Source organism: Sinocyclocheilus rhinocerous, unplaced genomic scaffold (genome assembly GCF_001515625.1).
Source record: "Sinocyclocheilus rhinocerous isolate Xijiao unplaced genomic scaffold, SAMN03320098_v1.1 scaffold1054, whole genome shotgun sequence".
Classification (NCBI taxonomy): domain Eukaryota; kingdom Metazoa; phylum Chordata; class Actinopteri; order Cypriniformes; family Cyprinidae; genus Sinocyclocheilus; species Sinocyclocheilus rhinocerous.
Genome location: NW_015654511.1, coordinates 427,527 through 444,656, shown reverse-complemented (window position 1 = coordinate 444,656; position 17,130 = coordinate 427,527). Strand labels below are relative to the sequence as shown.

The window sequence follows — 17,130 nt, the reverse complement described above, 5'->3', positions numbered from 1 at the left end:
AATCACAAACATGACACTTGTAAATTAAATAATTTTATATATATACGGATTTATTCATTAATGTGTAATGTTTTTTTTTTTTAAACAATGGAGAGACTTGGTATTGTTTCCAAACAAAAGGAAATATATCGGTATTGGTATCGTCCAAAATGAGTTGGGAAAAATATCGGCATATCGGATATCGGCAAAGATCCAATATTGTGCATCCCTAATTAACATCCTATTCAGAAGTGGTCCAGGTGTGATGTCAAAGAACATATTTCAAAAAACTCCCTCAAATCTGAGCATCATCATTACAGAAGTGTCTGTCTGTCTATGGCTTGTTTTATAGAGGAAATATTGGCCTGTATTGCCAATGGCCTTGCAGAAGCAGACTTTTGACTACATGCATAAAAGTGAAAACATTTTGGCTATTCTTGCCAAGAGCCCCACCCATTTAAACTGGAAATATATATGAGGTTAAATTTAACAACAGTCCAAAAATTAAATTGCTATTTTATTTTTAAATAAACACACCATTAAAAATTATGAGCGTTTAATAATATACTTGTTTCTACTCCAATTGGTTTTAAACATTTAAACGGTGGCTGTCATAACTTGTTTCCGTCATGGATTTATTCAAACCTACATTAAGACAAAAATAAACTGAATATGTAATATGCCTATATTTAGCAAAATTCTCTCTAGAGTTAAATTACATTGCATTATGTTGTTTACAAACAGTTTTAACGTCTTTCCTGCTGGTTTTTCACGGCATATTAAAGTGTCTAAACCACATTTATTGTTTGAATTCTGAGAGTTTGACAGAAGGATTTGAAAGGTGAGGCTTTGTTTTACATCAAAAGTAACAAAATGCAAAGCTCATTGCAACTAGTGGATGGATGGCAGGCATGCTACAAATGATTCTTAGTGAAGTGTTGTTCATATATCAGCAGAAAACAGCACTGACTAAAACATCGATCTTGAGATTTAAGAATCGATATTGGTTCATCAAAATGAGAATCAATTTAATTAAAGAAATCAATATTGTTAACCCAGGCCTAGAAATTACTGTAGAAAAATGACCAACAACAGTTGACTCTTTGTACATTTCATTTGGGGGCGTTTAGCAAATCGAATGACTAGTTTTTCTTCAGAAGCTCTCATTGTAGCAACCTGCTACTTTGGAAACACAACTTTGTTTTGCGGCAGACCAAAATAAGACGATCTGATTAGACAGCATTGAGAAAACTCCTGACAATAATTTTTTTTTGTTTTGTTTTGTTTTGTTTTTTTATATAAAGCAAAGTCACACTAACAACCTGTGTAGTTAAAAACATTGCCATCATGACAGCCTGAATTTCTAACACCGTTTGCCTGTTGTAATCTTTAAATCCTTTTGGCCTGGTATCTCCCTCTAATCTCTCCAGAATGTTTATCTAGCTGATGTGGTGAAGTATCTGAGCAAGTTGAAACAATAGATGGCTTAAGCTCAAGGTCTTGTTTTATTTTCGTCTTTCAGATGTGCAGCCAGTGGAGTATGAGGAGCCCAGTCACTGGTGCTCTATTGTGTACTATGAGCTGAATAATCGTGTGGGAGAGGCTTACCACGCTTCCTCCACCAGTGTGCTGGTTGATGGATTCACTGACCCATCCAACAACAAGAACCGCTTCTGCCTGGGCCTGCTCTCTAACGTCAATCGCAACTCCACTATTGAAAACACTCGCCGCCACATTGGCAAAGGTATGCATGCAGTTATTATCCACAAAGATCTTGTACATTGTAACTGTGCTTTATTTCACTCAGCCCTGGAAACCCAGTGGGAGGTGACTTTAACCTTCAGCAAAACAGTGTTGTTATCAGTAACTAAAACTATTAAAAACATTTTTGTTGAATGAAATAAAGCTAAATATTAGGTGAAAAATTTCATAAAACATTAGAAATGTTGCCTTGTCAGCTAACTGAAGTTGACTAATTGAAATAATTAAAACAAAAAAAAACTATTAAAACCGTTCAGAAATATAAAAAATGAACTAATAAAAATGACCAAAGCACAAAATTACAAAACAGTTATAATTTACAGTTATAAGTTATAAAAGTTATAAAAATTTCATAAAACATTAGAAATGTTGCCTTGTCAGCTAACTGAAGTTGACTAATTGAAATAATTAAAACAAAAAAAAACTATTAAAACAGTTCAGAAATATAAAAAATGAACTAATAAAAATGACCAAAGCACAAAATTACAAAAAAGTTTGTGAAACCTAGAAATATAAAAATAAAAGCTAATTTGGAATATAAATAAAAACTACAATAGTATAACAATACTAAAATAACACCGTACCAAAGGTTTGTCAGCATGACCTATAATGACAGCCTTTCACACCAAATAAGATAACTATATGGCGTTATCACCATCTAATGGTTTATTATAAGTATGTGCTGTAGTTTTGTTGTCTACCAATTTAAATGCTCGAGATCTTTAAATTCGGGTAGATCTGATTGCCAGTGTTTTTAGCGTTCAGCTGGATAAAAATTGTTTTGAAAGTGATTTGAATGAAATTGTTGCTCTTGTTATAGCTGTGGTGTGGACTTCCCTATTCTCATAAAATTAGATTATTACTTTTTATAATTATCATCATCGTTACTGTCCTTGGTGTGCATGGCCCTTTAAAAGCAAGACATTTTTTTTCATACATAACAATGAAGACAGTTGTGTTAATATTACAGTGATAACAATGAATCATCTCCACACCTAAAAAGTTAAATAAAAGTTCTCAAAGCAAACGTGTTCAATTACAATGGTGAATCGTTGCACTATATTATGATTCACTATTGAAATAAAAAACAGGAAGACCTACAAGATGTCTTTTTCTAATCTTCCACAGAATGTGCAGCTGTTTATTGAGCCAGATATTCATTATTTTGCGTTTTACTCTATAGAATATTTCAGAAGTCCATTTACGATGATCACTTCTCCCTCAGGTGTCCACCTGTATTACGTTGGAGGAGAAGTGTATGCAGAGTGTCTGAGTGACACCAGCATTTTCGTCCAGAGTCGAAACTGCAACTTCCATCATGGCTTCCACCCCACAACTGTCTGCAAAATCCCCAGCGGCTGCAGCCTCAAGATCTTCAACAACCAAGAATTTGCTCAGCTGCTCGCTCAGTCTGTCAACCACGGATTCGAGGCCGTCTACGAGCTCACCAAGATGTGCACCATCCGCATGAGCTTTGTAAAGGTACGAGTGTCACCACCAGTGAGAAGTTTTCAGATGGTTATTCACCTTTAACAGTTCAGGGAGTAAAAACTTAGTAGAAGATCTATCCTTGTGTAACTTTATACCTTAACTAAAAACAGGCAAAAATGGATGTTACGGTTAGGCATTTAAAATGGGGACTAGGTGAATGGATATAGAAGCAGAAATATGTGAGCATATTTGATCAAAGCACATTTAATTTTTGTTGTTAAAATGTGTATTATTTAAACTATATAAATTTATTCCTTAATTTTTTTTTTTTTTTTTTTTTTAGGGCTGGGGTGCAGAGTATCACAGACAAGATGTGACGAGCACACCTTGCTGGATAGAAGTGCATCTTCACGGTCCACTCCAATGGCTGGATAAAGTCCTAACACAAATGGGTTCTCCTCTGAACCCCATCTCTTCTGTCTCATAATGAAGGGCCCTGCTGGGCTGGGAGAGTGTTTTTTTGTTTTTTTTGGTTTTTCTTTTCTTTCTTTTTTCTTCACTTTTGAAAGAAAAGGAGATATTAAGGGCTGAACTGTTTACACTACCTGCAGAAGGGTGACCGGATCCTGCGGCAGTCAGAACGAGAAGAATGAACTGGGGCTACAAGCACATCTAGCTGAGGAAAATTCTAGGCAGTGACACAAAATGGACTAACTACTGCTTTAGCAATTGCCTTCCTGTTTGTTTGTTTGTTTGTTTGTTTTTTTGCAATTGTTTTAAAATGATGCTTGTATGACTGATTTTCTCTAACTGTAGGTAATCTAGTAATGAAATTGACATGCTTTCATGTATCTCTACTTCACTTTACACCAGTTGAAAATGGCAATTTCCTAGTTCTATGAGAATCTTTTTAATTGGTATGTTGTCTAATCCCTGTTATTCACAAGGCATATTTCCCTTTATATGTTTACTGTTAGACTCAAAGCTCATTACAAATGTTTCCTTTTTATAGCATCTGTTGCCTTAAGGCAAATCAAAGTTACTGCTTTTAAATAAAGTTCTTTTATCTGATAAATTTGTGCTCATTTGATATGTTTTTGTGATTACAAATGAAAGCTGTTGCTCTCTTAGAGTACATGTGAGCCATATGGACTGAGACTTGTAATTTTTAAATCCAGAGCTGGTGGCTAGCACAATATGTCCTTGCAAGTGTCCGTGTTCTCCAGGACAGAAAACACAGAAGTGCGTAGATTTCATTAGTGTTGCATGATTGTACTTGTTTTATACAAACAGATTTCTGCAAGTGGAATCAGTGCTCATGGAGACTAAACTGGACCATGATGTCTGTTATTTGCCTCCCTCTACTGGACAAGACATGGCATATTTTAGTACTAGTACCAGTTCCTGTCAAAAAAAAACCTTACCTGTGAATAGTTTTGTACATTTTTACACCAAGGTGGTAGAAAATGTTGCTGTTCACATCAAAACGATATGCTTTCTAGGATATAAAACAGGAGTTTAGACCACATTAAAGTCATTCTTTTAGTAATTGAATAGAATAGAATCTGCCTGCTGTATCTCTGTGTTTGTTCTCAATCATAGAGCAATCAGACCAAAATGCTTTCTAAATACAGAAGTTGAAACGTTTAGACATCACCAGTGTGAATTTGAGGAGCGTTACAGTTTCTCCACAACAACTAAGCATTAAAAACGCAATAACGCCCGGTTGGACTGGGTCGTTTTATTAATGTATTTACTTTTCAATCAAAAATATAAAACACAAAATGAAAAAAAAAAAAAATACAATTATATTGATTGAGCAAGCAATAGCACTCGGACAGTGTGTCTAAAATGATTATATCTTGAAGTTATCTGTCTATATTGTGATAATGATATTTTTTGTACATTTTGTGGCTTCATTTATTTTGGAGTTGTCCTTATTCGGGTTGTTTTTGGACAGACTTTTATTCATTTAAAGATTACATCATGCCCAGCTTTCAACTGTATTTTGAGAATCTTTATTCGTTTTTTCCACTTATGTCATGTCTTGCGATTAATCGCATCCAAATTAAAAGTTTTTGCTAATGTGTGTATATTTATTAAGTATATATAGATACACAAACACACATGTACATATAAAAATATTTACATATATATATATACATATATAAACAAAACATATTTTTCTTAAATATATACATGCATGTGTGTGTATTTATATATATATACATAATAAATATAGGCCTACACAGTACACATATATTATGTAAACAAAAACTTATTTTGGAAGCGATTAATCGCGATTAATCATTTGACAGCTCTAGATAAATTAATGTAAATGTGAGCCTTGTTTTAAAGGCAAAAATTCAACAATACCAAAAAAAGTTATATTAAGTTTAAAAAATAAGAAAGCTGTAAAATGTTAATTTTGTAATAAATTAATACTTCATTTTATTTGTACCCACTTATTTTTTGTTTGTTTATCGTAATGTACCTGGCTGTGCGTATTAAAAGTCCATTAAAAATGGTTCTCTGAAACGAAAGAACCTATTCGTGGGAACGAACAAACTTGTCTAGCTGGATTGATGAAAGTTTCGTAAGCTTTTATTTTGAAACCAAAACTCTGCTCGGTTCAGTCATCTCGAAGCTGCTGCGCTGTCTTCACTCCACTGGCAGGATTGACCGCTCACCGGAAGTGAGGTGGCCTTTCTCGAGAGCAAGCGAAAAATAAACACGTAACCGTCAAGCGGCCGCGTCTACAAGAGATTGGAGGCGACACGATTGCTTTAGATGGACGGATAGACACAAGACGCGGTTATTAGAAGCAGAACTCAACATAGGCCACCTCTCTAAAGCAGAAACAGCGGATTCCTGCGACTGAAGGAGAGACACACTGCGGGTCAGGACTGCTTTAGCTAATGTTAGTCGGCCAGACTTGATGCATATCAGCATATGGTCGGGTTATTAAAACATGCTGTGGCGGATTTAGTTAGTGTTTATTATCTCCAAGTTATCGTAGATTAACTATTGCTGTCATATTGTCTTTCGTAGCCTTCATATAACTGTTCAGCTAATTGGTGCTGCTTTCAAACAGTCTGTAGCCAAGCATTTAATATACAAACATAATACTATGTAATTTAAATAAAGCTTAATTTAACTAATTTATGCTCTTAGAATATGTATTATAGGTCTTGATGCGTAATGCATATACATACTGTAATTTGGGCCCTTTCACTTTAGTGTACTGGAAATGTCTTTTTCCAGACTAGCATAAATTTTTTCTGCATCTGAATGGTGTTGTAATACTGATGTTGTCACGGTGTTATGAAATGTCTTTGCCCTCATCTCATGTCGTTTTGAGAACAGTCCATTCTGATTTCTTTGTTTTCTCTCCTCTGTAGTGCAAGATGGTGCGAGCCGCTCTTGCAACAGGCACCAGTTTGGTGCTGACTGGCGCAGTGGTTGCTCATGCCTACTTCATGAAGCACCAGTTCTACCCCACTGTGGTATACCTCACTAAAAGCAGTCCTAGCATGGCAGTAAGTTGTTGTCGGTGTCAGATCCTTATGGAAAGGCACTGTAAACTCTGTGATTTGACTACTATTTCTTTGGCAGGTTTTATACATTCAGGCTTTCGTTTTGGTTTTCCTTTTGGGGAAATTAATGCGGAAGGTCTTTTTTGGGCAACTGAGAGCTGCTGAAATGGAGGTTCGTGTCTAAATTTGCAAAGTGTGCAAAGGCAAAAGAAAGTTGACTTTTTGTCATTCTTATTTGTACATTGTTTGTGTTTTCAGCACCTGATTGAACGCTCCTGGTACGCGGTGACCGAGACCTGTTTAGCCTTTACAGTCTTCAGGGATGATTTCTCTCCTCGCTTTGTGGCCCTTTTCACTTTGCTGCTTTTCCTCAAGTGTTTCCACTGGCTGGCTGAAGACAGAGTGGACTTTGTGAGCGAACAGTTTGTTAAAAAAAAAAAATCACTATTATTTTATTATAAAGATGTAATTTATTGTTTTGGAATATAATGTTTTCATATTTTATTGTTAAAAATAAAATATTTTTTATTACAGTTTATATTTGTATTTTATTGATAAATTATATATGCACATGTGTGTGTATATAAGATTTATTTTATTGTTTTGGAATATAATGTCATTTTATTGTTAGATGTGAACATTGAGAGGTTACATAATATTTGGGGAAAAAAATATTTTTTACAGTTTATATTTGTTTTATTAATTTTTTTAATACTGTTTTTATTCTTTTATTGTTATATATTAACATTGGGAGGTTACACCTAATTATAAAAATATGTATTTATTACATTTTATATTTATTTTATTATCAAATTAAATTATCGTTTGAACAATGTTCACATTTAACAGACAAAATATGAAAACACTAAGACGTTACATCTCATTTTAAAAATATGTATCATTAGATTTTATATTTTAATTTCATTATAAAAATCTTTTATTTTTTGAATATGTTTTCATATTTTATTTTTAGATGTGAGCATTGAGAGGTTACATCTAATCTGAAAAAAAATATATATTTTTTTATTTATTACATATTTTTTTGCTTTTAAACAAAAGGCTTTCATTGTTTATCTTATTTTTAGATGGAAAGGAGTCCAAATATCTCATGGGTCTTTCACTTCAGAGTTCTCTGTGAGTAATTCATGACTGGATTTGCTGTGGCCTGTGTTCTGTAGCAACAAATATATCTCTGACTTCCCTTTTATATATGAAACTACTTTGCTAACTCATTTTTCCGGACATGCAAATTATTGAGCTGCACCTGTATCTTGAATTTCAAGGCATTTGACTTTAGACCGCCTTATTTGGACTCACGGTCGTGGTGGTATTGCATCATTTCATGAGCGTGTCACTAATGTTCTTTTCTCTCTGCTGCAGCTCTGATGGTGTTGCTGGCAGTGTTAGACTTTCTGTTTGTCAATCATTCGTGTCACAGCATTATAACAAGAGGAGCGTCAGTGCAGCTGGTTTTTGGATTTGAGGTGAGCATCAGTTTAATTCTAGTTTTAGTCTGAAGGAGATCCTGCAGAACTAAATTTCATGAATGATACTAATGAAAAGCCCACTGACCCTAAACCTTCTCACATGGTGTCCCATAACTTGTTGCTTGTCATCTTAGCAGTTGAATATATTTTATACTACTAGAGATTTAAAATAACAATGGCTTAACAGGAATATGAATGGTGTGGATGTACCGTAAACGCTTTCTGCTTGTCTTTCAGTATGCGATTCTGATGACTATGGTCCTCACCACCTTCGTCAAGTACACCTTGCATACAGTTGATCTGCAGAGTGAGAATCCATGGGACAATAAGGCCGTCTACATGCTCTACACAGAGCTCTTTACAGGTACATCCTGGAGAACCATAGCATGGGATATGTTTCCAAATAGCCCATTCACAGATTGACTGATGTTACATTTATCCTTCAGGTTTCATCAAGGTGCTTTTGTATATGGCGTTCATGACCATAATGATAAAAGTGCACACCTTCCCTCTTTTTTTATTTTTTTTTTCAGTTTAATTATTTTTTACAATGTTTTTATTTATTTTTATTGTATATTTAGTGTTTTTTATGTTGTGCAGTGTTTAATATGTTTATTCACAGATTGACTGATGTTACATTTATCCTTCAGGTTTCATCAAGGTGCTTTTGTATATGGCGTTCATGACCATAATGATAAAAGTGCACACCTTCCCTCTGTTTGCCATTCGACCCATGTATCTCGCAATGCGGTGAGTGATAAATCATCAGATTCCAGCTATGCTGGTATGTTTTGTCAACAGTTAGAACAGTTTGTATTAATCTTTTGTCGTGTGCAAAATGTTTGTCTTTTCAGGCAATTCAAGAAGGCAGTAACAGACGCCATCATGTCTCGACGAGCCATTCGTAATATGAATACTCTGTGAGTATCTCTCTGGAGTAATTTGAAATATCTTTTAGTGTTATTGTTTGAATTACTGTTAAGAGTTTTCTTTTTATTTATTTAGTTTATTTTTATTAATATAGTGCAGTGTAATATTTTTTGTAATTTTTTAATTTTCAGTTAGTATTTATTTATTGTGTATTTAATGTTGTTCTTAGTATTGTCATGTTTAACATTTTTAGAATTTATTAATTAGTTTTTACAGTTTAATTATTAAAATTGTATTTACTTTCAGTATCTCTGAAATAATCTGAAATGCCCTATAATGTGCAAGTGTTATTGTTTGAATTATTTTAACATTTTTCTTATTTTTATTAACGGTGCGGTGTAAAATTTTTAGTATTAATTTCTTCATTATATATATATATATATATACACGCGCACAGCCACCGACAATGTGTGCATCATTTGCAGAGAAGAGATGGTGACTGGAGCCAAGAAACTGCCGTGCAACCACATCTTTCACTCAAGGTTCAGTTCCTCTGCTTATGGAAAAAAATCTCAGGTTTCTTTAGTGTTGACATCTGCATGCATATTCTGAATAGTTCGTTCCTCTCATTGTAGTTGCCTTCGCTCATGGTTCCAAAGACAGCAGACGTGTCCGACGTGTCGTATGGATGTCCTCCGAGCGTCCCAGCCAAACCAGACTCCTGCCCCAGCTCCTGCACAAGCACCTGCCCCTGCTGCTCCTGCTAATGCCCCCGTACCTCCACCTGTCAATGGTAAAAACATCAAAACCTGGCCGATTAATCTGCTGACGTGGCTGTTTGTTCTCTGTAAACCATGGTTACTCTTCTGTGCAGTTGCTCCAGGTATGATGCCTCAGTTTCCTCCTGGTCTGTTTCCCTTTTGGGGTCCCTTCCCAGGCGCGCCTCCTCCTGCTGCTCCAGGTGCACAGGCAGCTACTGACGCTCCACAGACCAGCACCGCTGCAACACAGGCCCAGGGAGCAGGTCAGCAGCTCTTATTTATCTTACCTCACTGTGAAAAGCTGGAATACCCATGATTCTCATAATAATTTTCACATTGTGTCGGATAGAATCAGGAGCCAGCAGCTCGACCCAGCCGAATGCAGACAGTGCCTCTGCTGCTCCCGGAGCAATGCCTGGATTCCCCTTCTCCATGCCTCCACCTTTCCCATCAGCTCCATGGCTGCCGATGCCTCCACCTCCACCCTTTAGTATGTCAGAGTGGGCAAAATGCGGCACTATAATATCATGCATCATTGAAAAAAAAATGCTTTTGCAAGATATATTTGAGTAATCTGTGACCCCTGTGTTTACTAGTGTCATCCATGCCACCGCCACCATCGACTCTGTCCACCATGTCAGAGGCCGAGCTCAGAGAACTGGAGCAGGAGGGCAGGCGGGGTTTGGAAGCCAGGTTGCAGTGCCTTCACAACATCCACACATTGCTGGATGCCGCCATGCTCAACATTCATCACTACCTCAGCACGGTGGCTACATTAAGGTATGCAAACATGGCTTGAGGTTCGTTTGATAAAAAGTTCCTACCTCTGAAATCCCCGTATTTTCTTTCTTTTTTTACTTTCTGTTTAGTCCTCCAAGATCAGAAACCAACGCTGGTGAGACGAGTACATCAGTGAATGTGGAGTCCTCTTCCTCCACGGGCAACACGGAAACTCCCAGTCAGGAGAACGAGGCTCAGAGCGGTGAGTAGAATGATGCCACAACTTCTTGAATGATTAAGCTAGTGTGTGTGTGTGTGTGTTTACTTAACCATATTTTGGGGACAAATTTGTACCCAAAAGTGAGCAAAACCTGACAAAATCACCAAAAACCTCCATTTGGGGACGTCCTCATTTGTAAAACTGCTATAAAAAATTAAGTAAACACAGTTTTTTGAAATTGTAAAAATGCTGAAGGTTTTCTGTGAGGGGTAGGGGTGGGTTTAGGTTAAAAAGTGTATAACTATCTGTATATAAAAACAACAGAAGTCTATGTAATGTCCCCATTTAGATAGCTAAGTAAACGTGTGTGTGTGTGTGTCTTCAGTGTCACATGATTGTTAAGAAATCATTCTGATATGCTGATTTGCTGTTCAAGATACATTTCTTATGATTATGAATGTTGAAAATAGTTGTGCTGCTTAATATTTGTATAGAAACCATGATACTACTATTTGAAAGAAATCCTGTTATTCAGCAAGGATGCATTAAACCGCTCAAAAGTGATAGACATGTATAAAGTTGCGTAAAAATCTATTTCAAATAAATGCTGCTCAGTGAACTTTCTATTCATCAAAGAATGCTGAAAAAAAAGATCAGGTTCCACAAAAATATTAAGCAACAAAAACTTTTTCCATCATTGATGATAATAAGAACCATAATTAATAATTAAAATTGGGTGCCAAATCAGCATATTTATTTATGATTTTTGAAGGATCATGTTAAAAACATTAATATATATATATATATAAACGGGTGCACATAAATGGTGCAAAAGAGTGACCAAAATAAAAAATGCGCTGTGTAAAAGTTCAAACAGCTCATTTGCATACCAACATGGCTGACAGCTGTTAATGCACAATCATCGTTTTAGATCGAGTAATACTGTGTAAGATTTCTATTCGAACTGAAAGCATAAATTTAGGCTGTGCGCTTCCGGTTTCAGAGCAAAACTGAGAAACTGAAACTGACGCGCTTCACTCTGCAGCGCCTCTATACTTACTTGGCAGCAACCCGCTTAAATAAAAGCTTGCTGATTTTAGGTTTAAAATGTTTAAATTCATATAAAAAGTAAAAAAAAAAAACGATTGTACTGAAACAGTTCTTGTTGTTTAAATCAATATACTGACATACTGTGACACACAAGTATGTAGCCATTAAAAGTGGCTACCTGGCATCAGGGTTGTATGTTGATTCCAGGGTCATTGTATTCTCTTGTTCATAGATGGATCTGTAAATGGAGCTACAGGCTTTTCTCCACCAGACTCAACCACAGGAGTGGACAAAGACAGGAAGGAGGGGGATGAAGATGAGGATGACGGTGAGCCAAATGCCGCCGAGTTGAGACGACGTCGCCTGCGTAAACTGGAGACCACTAATACACCTGACCACTGATGACGTGATCCATTTAAACGTGCAATTGTGAATTGACTTTGACAGTAGAAATGCTTCTCTTGGCACTTGGCATGTTGAGATGTCAGATTATCTGAGGAAAGTTCATGTGTTCTTATATGTTCATTTAAATGAAGCACATCAAGCACTTCCCGTTGTGTGGAGGATTTGTCATTGTAACGCGTACGGAAGACACTCAGGCAGAGAACTGGTTTCTGGGTTACCACGCATAAAGATATTAAGGATAAAAAAAAGCCTTGCACCTTGAAAGTCCACTGTGACGTCTGACTCGAGTAATGCTGAGACTTTCCTCTCTGAATGTGATTTCTGTCTCTCAGAGGAACAAGGTCTGTTGATTTCTTGTGTGCCCTTAAAACTTGATGTTTTCCCCTTCTTTGTGTATTTTCATTATTTCAAGCGCTACATCATAGATTTTTTCTTAGATTAACTTTGGTTATGGGTAAAAGATGATCTTCAACCAAAAATCTAAATTAACTTACTGTACATAATGTATAAAGTGTTTTAATAGGAGGATCTGTACATACAGCACAATAAATTGTTCGCAAGAGACGTATGTCTAGTGAGTTTATCAACTATACCATTTAAAGGTATGGGGTCAGTTTGCTATTTTTTTTAATTAACACTTTTATTCAGCAAGGACTCTGTTAATTAAAAGTAACATTAAAGACATTAATAATGTTACAAGAGATTTCTATTTCAAATAAATGGTGTTCTTTTGAATCTTGAATGTCTAGTGAGTTTATCAACTATACCATTTAAAGGTATGGGGTCAGTATGCTATTTTTTAATTAATACTTTTATTCAGCAAGGACTCGGTTAATTAAAAGTAACAAAGACATTAATAATGTTACAAATGATTTCTATTTCAAATAAATGGTGTTCTTTTGAATCTTGAACAACAATGTATCATGGTTTCCACAGAAATATTAAGCAGCACAACTGTTTTTAACACTGATACTAATCAGAAATGTCTCTTGAGCAGCAAATCAGCATATTAGAACGATTTCTGAAGGATCATGTGACACTGAAGACTGGAGTAATGATGCTGAAAAATTATTTTAATAAATGCAGCCTTGGTGAGCACGAGACTTATTAAAAAAAAATTTAAATATCATACCCACTCCAAACTAAAGTACAAAAAAACAAATGTCATAATAATGACCATTAACCTAAGATAATTTTTTTATGTTTTTATGACCAACTCATGCATTTTCACAAATATTACATTTCTAAATTCAGATTTTTTTTGTATTTTCTGAGATTCTGACGAGACAAATTCTGAGTGCACCATAAATTTGTAAACAAAAAATTATAAAATGAAACCGTTTAAATTAGTTTTTTATTCAAATAAACTGACAAATATCAGAGCACAAGGTTAGTACCAAAAGTATTGCTTCCGTATGCACCACTTAAAATAGAATATCATCATCCTGCACAAAAATAATATGTTAATACATTTTAAGGTTACCCTTATAAATGATGAAAAGGTAAATGTGGTAATAACTCCTTATAGAAAAACCGCCAACTGGTTCCTTTTATCACAAGCATCTAGTCTAACTGGTCAGCTTTAAAAAGTCAAGGTGCAACTTCAGAAGTACAGATGCTTCCTGATCAGAGATGTTGTACCAGTCATAATCAAAGGCCTCCACTTTATGATTCTGAGACAAAAGCAGCACAGCAAGATTGTAGCACGCCCTGCTAGAGAAGAGCAAGATGACACCTGCCCCCAGCACCGCAGTCCGACAAAGCCCCTGCAAGCAGAAGACTAAATAAATAGCTGCAAATAACCTTTTTGGTCCCAAAGTTTGTCTTGTTTATCATGAGTGGCAAATAAGATTGAAAATGATACAGCAGATCATAATGGATGTAAATGTTAAAATCAACATCAAATCGAATCTGACTCTATTTACGTTCTTATTTACATTTTAATCATTAATTTAGCAGAAGGTGTTATTCAAAGATGTTCCTAGGTTAATTTTAAACTATATCATAATATTTCAGATTACAGAAGTAAAAGTGGATTGCAACTGCCGTTTGAGGTTAAAGGAATATTTCACACAAAAATGAAGATTTGCTGATAAAAACATCACAATAATCCACAAGTAATCCACACCACTCCAGTCCATCAAATAATGTAAAAAAGCTGCAAGTTTATAGAAACAAATTAATTATTAAGGCATTTTAACTTTAAACCTGGTAAAATTGCGTCCTGCTAAAATACGAGTCCTGCATAATATTGCCTTCTCCAGTGAAAAAGTCTTTTCGTCTGAATCAGGAGAGAAATATGCACAGATCAAGCACTGTTTACAAGAGAAAAAAAAATAGTTCTAAAAAAATATGTCAGCGGATTTTGAAGTGAGAGGACAACAGGAGATGGACTTTTTCACTGTTGGATACGTTATTATGGATTACAAACTCATATTTTATCCAGAAGCGATGGTTTAAAGTTTTAATGATGGATTTGTTTCTTACAATCACTCAGCTTTTCACCTCACCAGACGTTAACTGATGGACTGGAGTGGTGTGGATTACTATGAAGTTTTTATCAGCTGTTTGGACTCTCCTTCTGACGGCACCCATTCACTGCAGAGGATCAGAGGATTGGGTACTATTTCTTTAAGCATTCGAAAATGATGTACCTTGCTGCGTATATAAGGAGTGGTAGGGTGCGAGGATCGAGTTAAGAGGAGCAGAGATGTGGCCAGACACACAGCTTCCAGAATGAACAGTAGGTCATTAACCAGCACCCGAACCAGAACCAGGCTCCACGTGTTTTCACTAGCTCCACCGGAAGCGCCATGCTGTCCGAGGCTTGCGCAAACTATATTGACACACAGGAAGATGACGCTCATGGTGGCATACACACACCGTGCCACCCATCTAGAAGTCAAAGTTTACACACACACACACACACACAATTCTCATTAAACAAATAATCAGATGATTTCCATTAACATGCTAGTATGGAAATCCACTCACAGTGCTTTCCTGGGCTCAATGCTGAATACGCTTCTAACTTTGAGCAACTCCTGTCAAAGTGAAACAGTGTTATTAAGGAGTGGACTATTTTCTCAGATATGCAAACATCTTTCACTATAACTTGTCTCACCTGAGTGAAGTAAAGGTTGAAGAGACTCAGGGTAAAGAACTGCAAGCACACTGGGAAACAATAAAAGAGCCAGTAGACTGGAGTGGGCAGGTGGTTGGCCGCAAGGGCATTATGAAAATAAAACGAGAAGAGCGTTGTGCGAAGCGCTGCCCAGAACAGGCAAAGAAAAAGAAAAATACTCTGGTAACTCCATCGCTTATGCCGGTAGAGTAACAGCAACCAAAGCTGAACGTATACAACTAAAAACAGACCCCCATAAAGACAAGTGTAAAGAACCGTGACACCCAGCTGTACTGATGGGGCCACAGCTGGTTTCATGGGGGAAGGTGGAACTGGAACGTGCATTATGATGATGGATGTAAAAAAAGATTACAATTATATAATACAATGCATAGACCAAAGCTTTAAAAGAAAATAAAACAAAACTGGTGTAAAATGTCAAGATAAATCATATCAACACAAAGGGAAAACAAAATTCGGGCATGTTCAGGCATGCGTGAATCATCATTAGTTACTATGTAATATTCTGTCACATATGATGAAGCCAGGATCAAACTACACGACGAAACGTCTGAAATGTCATTTCTCAGAAGTCCCCGTATCAATCAATCTGTGATGCGCACCTGCAAAATAAAAATGAAAGTCAACACAGCCAGGTTTTACATAACAACTCAAAACATTCACACTGATATCAAGAACACTATCTCCCTAATCGAAAACAAAAGCATATTTTGTCTGAAACCAGTCATTTATTGTACATTATTAATAATGTGATTAGGATTTTTGACAATCGCGATGACAGCCCGTTATTCGTTAAGAGCTGTTGTTCATCTACCGGGTAGACTGTACCGCACAAATTATAATAGTTTTAAACTGTTTAACTAATTCTAACAATCAAACATATGTATTAAACTGACTTTAGACTGATCTAAAACGGCTAGCCGAGTGGCTAACGTTGCTAGATTGAGTTAAAAATCGATTTGCTAGTTCACAGGTCGGACCGGTTTTGACATAAATAAGCGACAACACATTTTTAAAAACTGCTTTAAATATTACTAAATTAAATTCAACATTAACTTACAATAGACTAAAGCCGTGTAGTCGACGTAACAAATCCGATAAATACATAACAACTCAAAACATTCACACTGATATCAAGAACACTATCTCCCTAATCGAAAACAAAAGCATATTTTGTCTGAAACCAGTCATTTATTGTACATTATTAATAATGTGATTAGGATTTTTGACAATCGCGATGACAGCCCGTTATTCGTTAAGAGCTGTTGTTCATCTACCGGGTAGACTGTACCGCACAAATTATAATAGTTTTAAACTGTTTAACTAATTCTAACAATCAAACATATGTATTAAACTGACTTTAGACTGATCTAAAACGGCTAGCCGAGTGGCTAACGTTGCTAGATTGAGTTAAAAATCGATTTGCTAGTTCACAGGTCGGACCGGTTTTGACATAAATAAGCGACACACATTTTTAAAAACTGCTTTAAATATTACTAAATTAAATTCAACATTAACTTACAATAGACTAAAGCCATGTAGTCGACGTAACAAATCCGATAAATCCTTCTCCTCATCACTTGTTTATGCACTGCGTTATCAAACCGACTCATCGCTGTTGGCGACATCTAGCTGTACATGCTAGTCATGAAAAACGTAAACAAAGGCGTCTTCCTCCTCCTGCGAGACCACGCCCACTTATCTAACTTCCTCCTCACTAACATTTTAGAATTACTGAAGAGTTTTAAAAATTAAAATGTTTTAA

At 35.9% G+C, this 17,130-nt stretch overlaps 3 protein-coding genes across 3 annotated transcripts in view; 2 read left to right on the top strand and 1 right to left on the bottom strand.

The window, feature by feature from the left end:
- LOC107717391 (mothers against decapentaplegic homolog 5-like) overlaps positions 1-4,242 on the top strand; it is a 15,713-nt gene extending 11,471 nt beyond the window's left edge. The window contains exons 4-6 of the mRNA XM_016524122.1: positions 1,502-1,723; positions 2,966-3,222; positions 3,515-4,242. Of these exons, the coding sequence (XP_016379608.1) occupies positions 1,502-1,723; positions 2,966-3,222; positions 3,515-3,658 (623 nt within the window). The 3' untranslated portion in view covers positions 3,659-4,242. The remainder of the gene's footprint in view (positions 1-1,501; positions 1,724-2,965; positions 3,223-3,514) is intronic.
- A 1,567-nt stretch (positions 4,243-5,809) lies between these two features.
- LOC107717405 (E3 ubiquitin-protein ligase synoviolin) lies at positions 5,810-12,784 on the top strand. The gene is given in 16 exon segments (XM_016524140.1): positions 5,810-6,070; positions 6,573-6,710; positions 6,787-6,879; positions 6,966-7,118; positions 7,793-7,841; positions 8,088-8,191; positions 8,432-8,558; positions 8,845-8,944; positions 9,049-9,131; positions 9,522-9,606; positions 9,700-9,857; positions 9,939-10,088; positions 10,175-10,315; positions 10,422-10,605; positions 10,695-10,807; positions 12,048-12,784. Coding segments are annotated over 15 exon segments (1,842 nt in total). The 5' UTR covers positions 5,810-6,070; positions 6,573-6,578; the 3' UTR covers positions 12,218-12,784.
- A 779-nt stretch (positions 12,785-13,563) lies between these two features.
- On the bottom strand, positions 13,564-16,978 carry LOC107717404 (integral membrane protein GPR137-like). Its single transcript, XM_016524139.1, has 5 exons — positions 16,888-16,978; positions 15,345-15,967; positions 15,215-15,264; positions 14,875-15,115; positions 13,564-13,986 (listed from the first exon to the last, which is right to left on the bottom strand). Exons 2-5 carry the CDS (start codon positions 15,687-15,689, stop codon positions 13,789-13,791), a joined length of 834 nt encoding a protein of 277 aa, XP_016379625.1. The 5' UTR covers positions 15,690-15,967; positions 16,888-16,978; the 3' UTR covers positions 13,564-13,788.
- Positions 16,979-17,130: the final 152 nt, after the last annotated feature.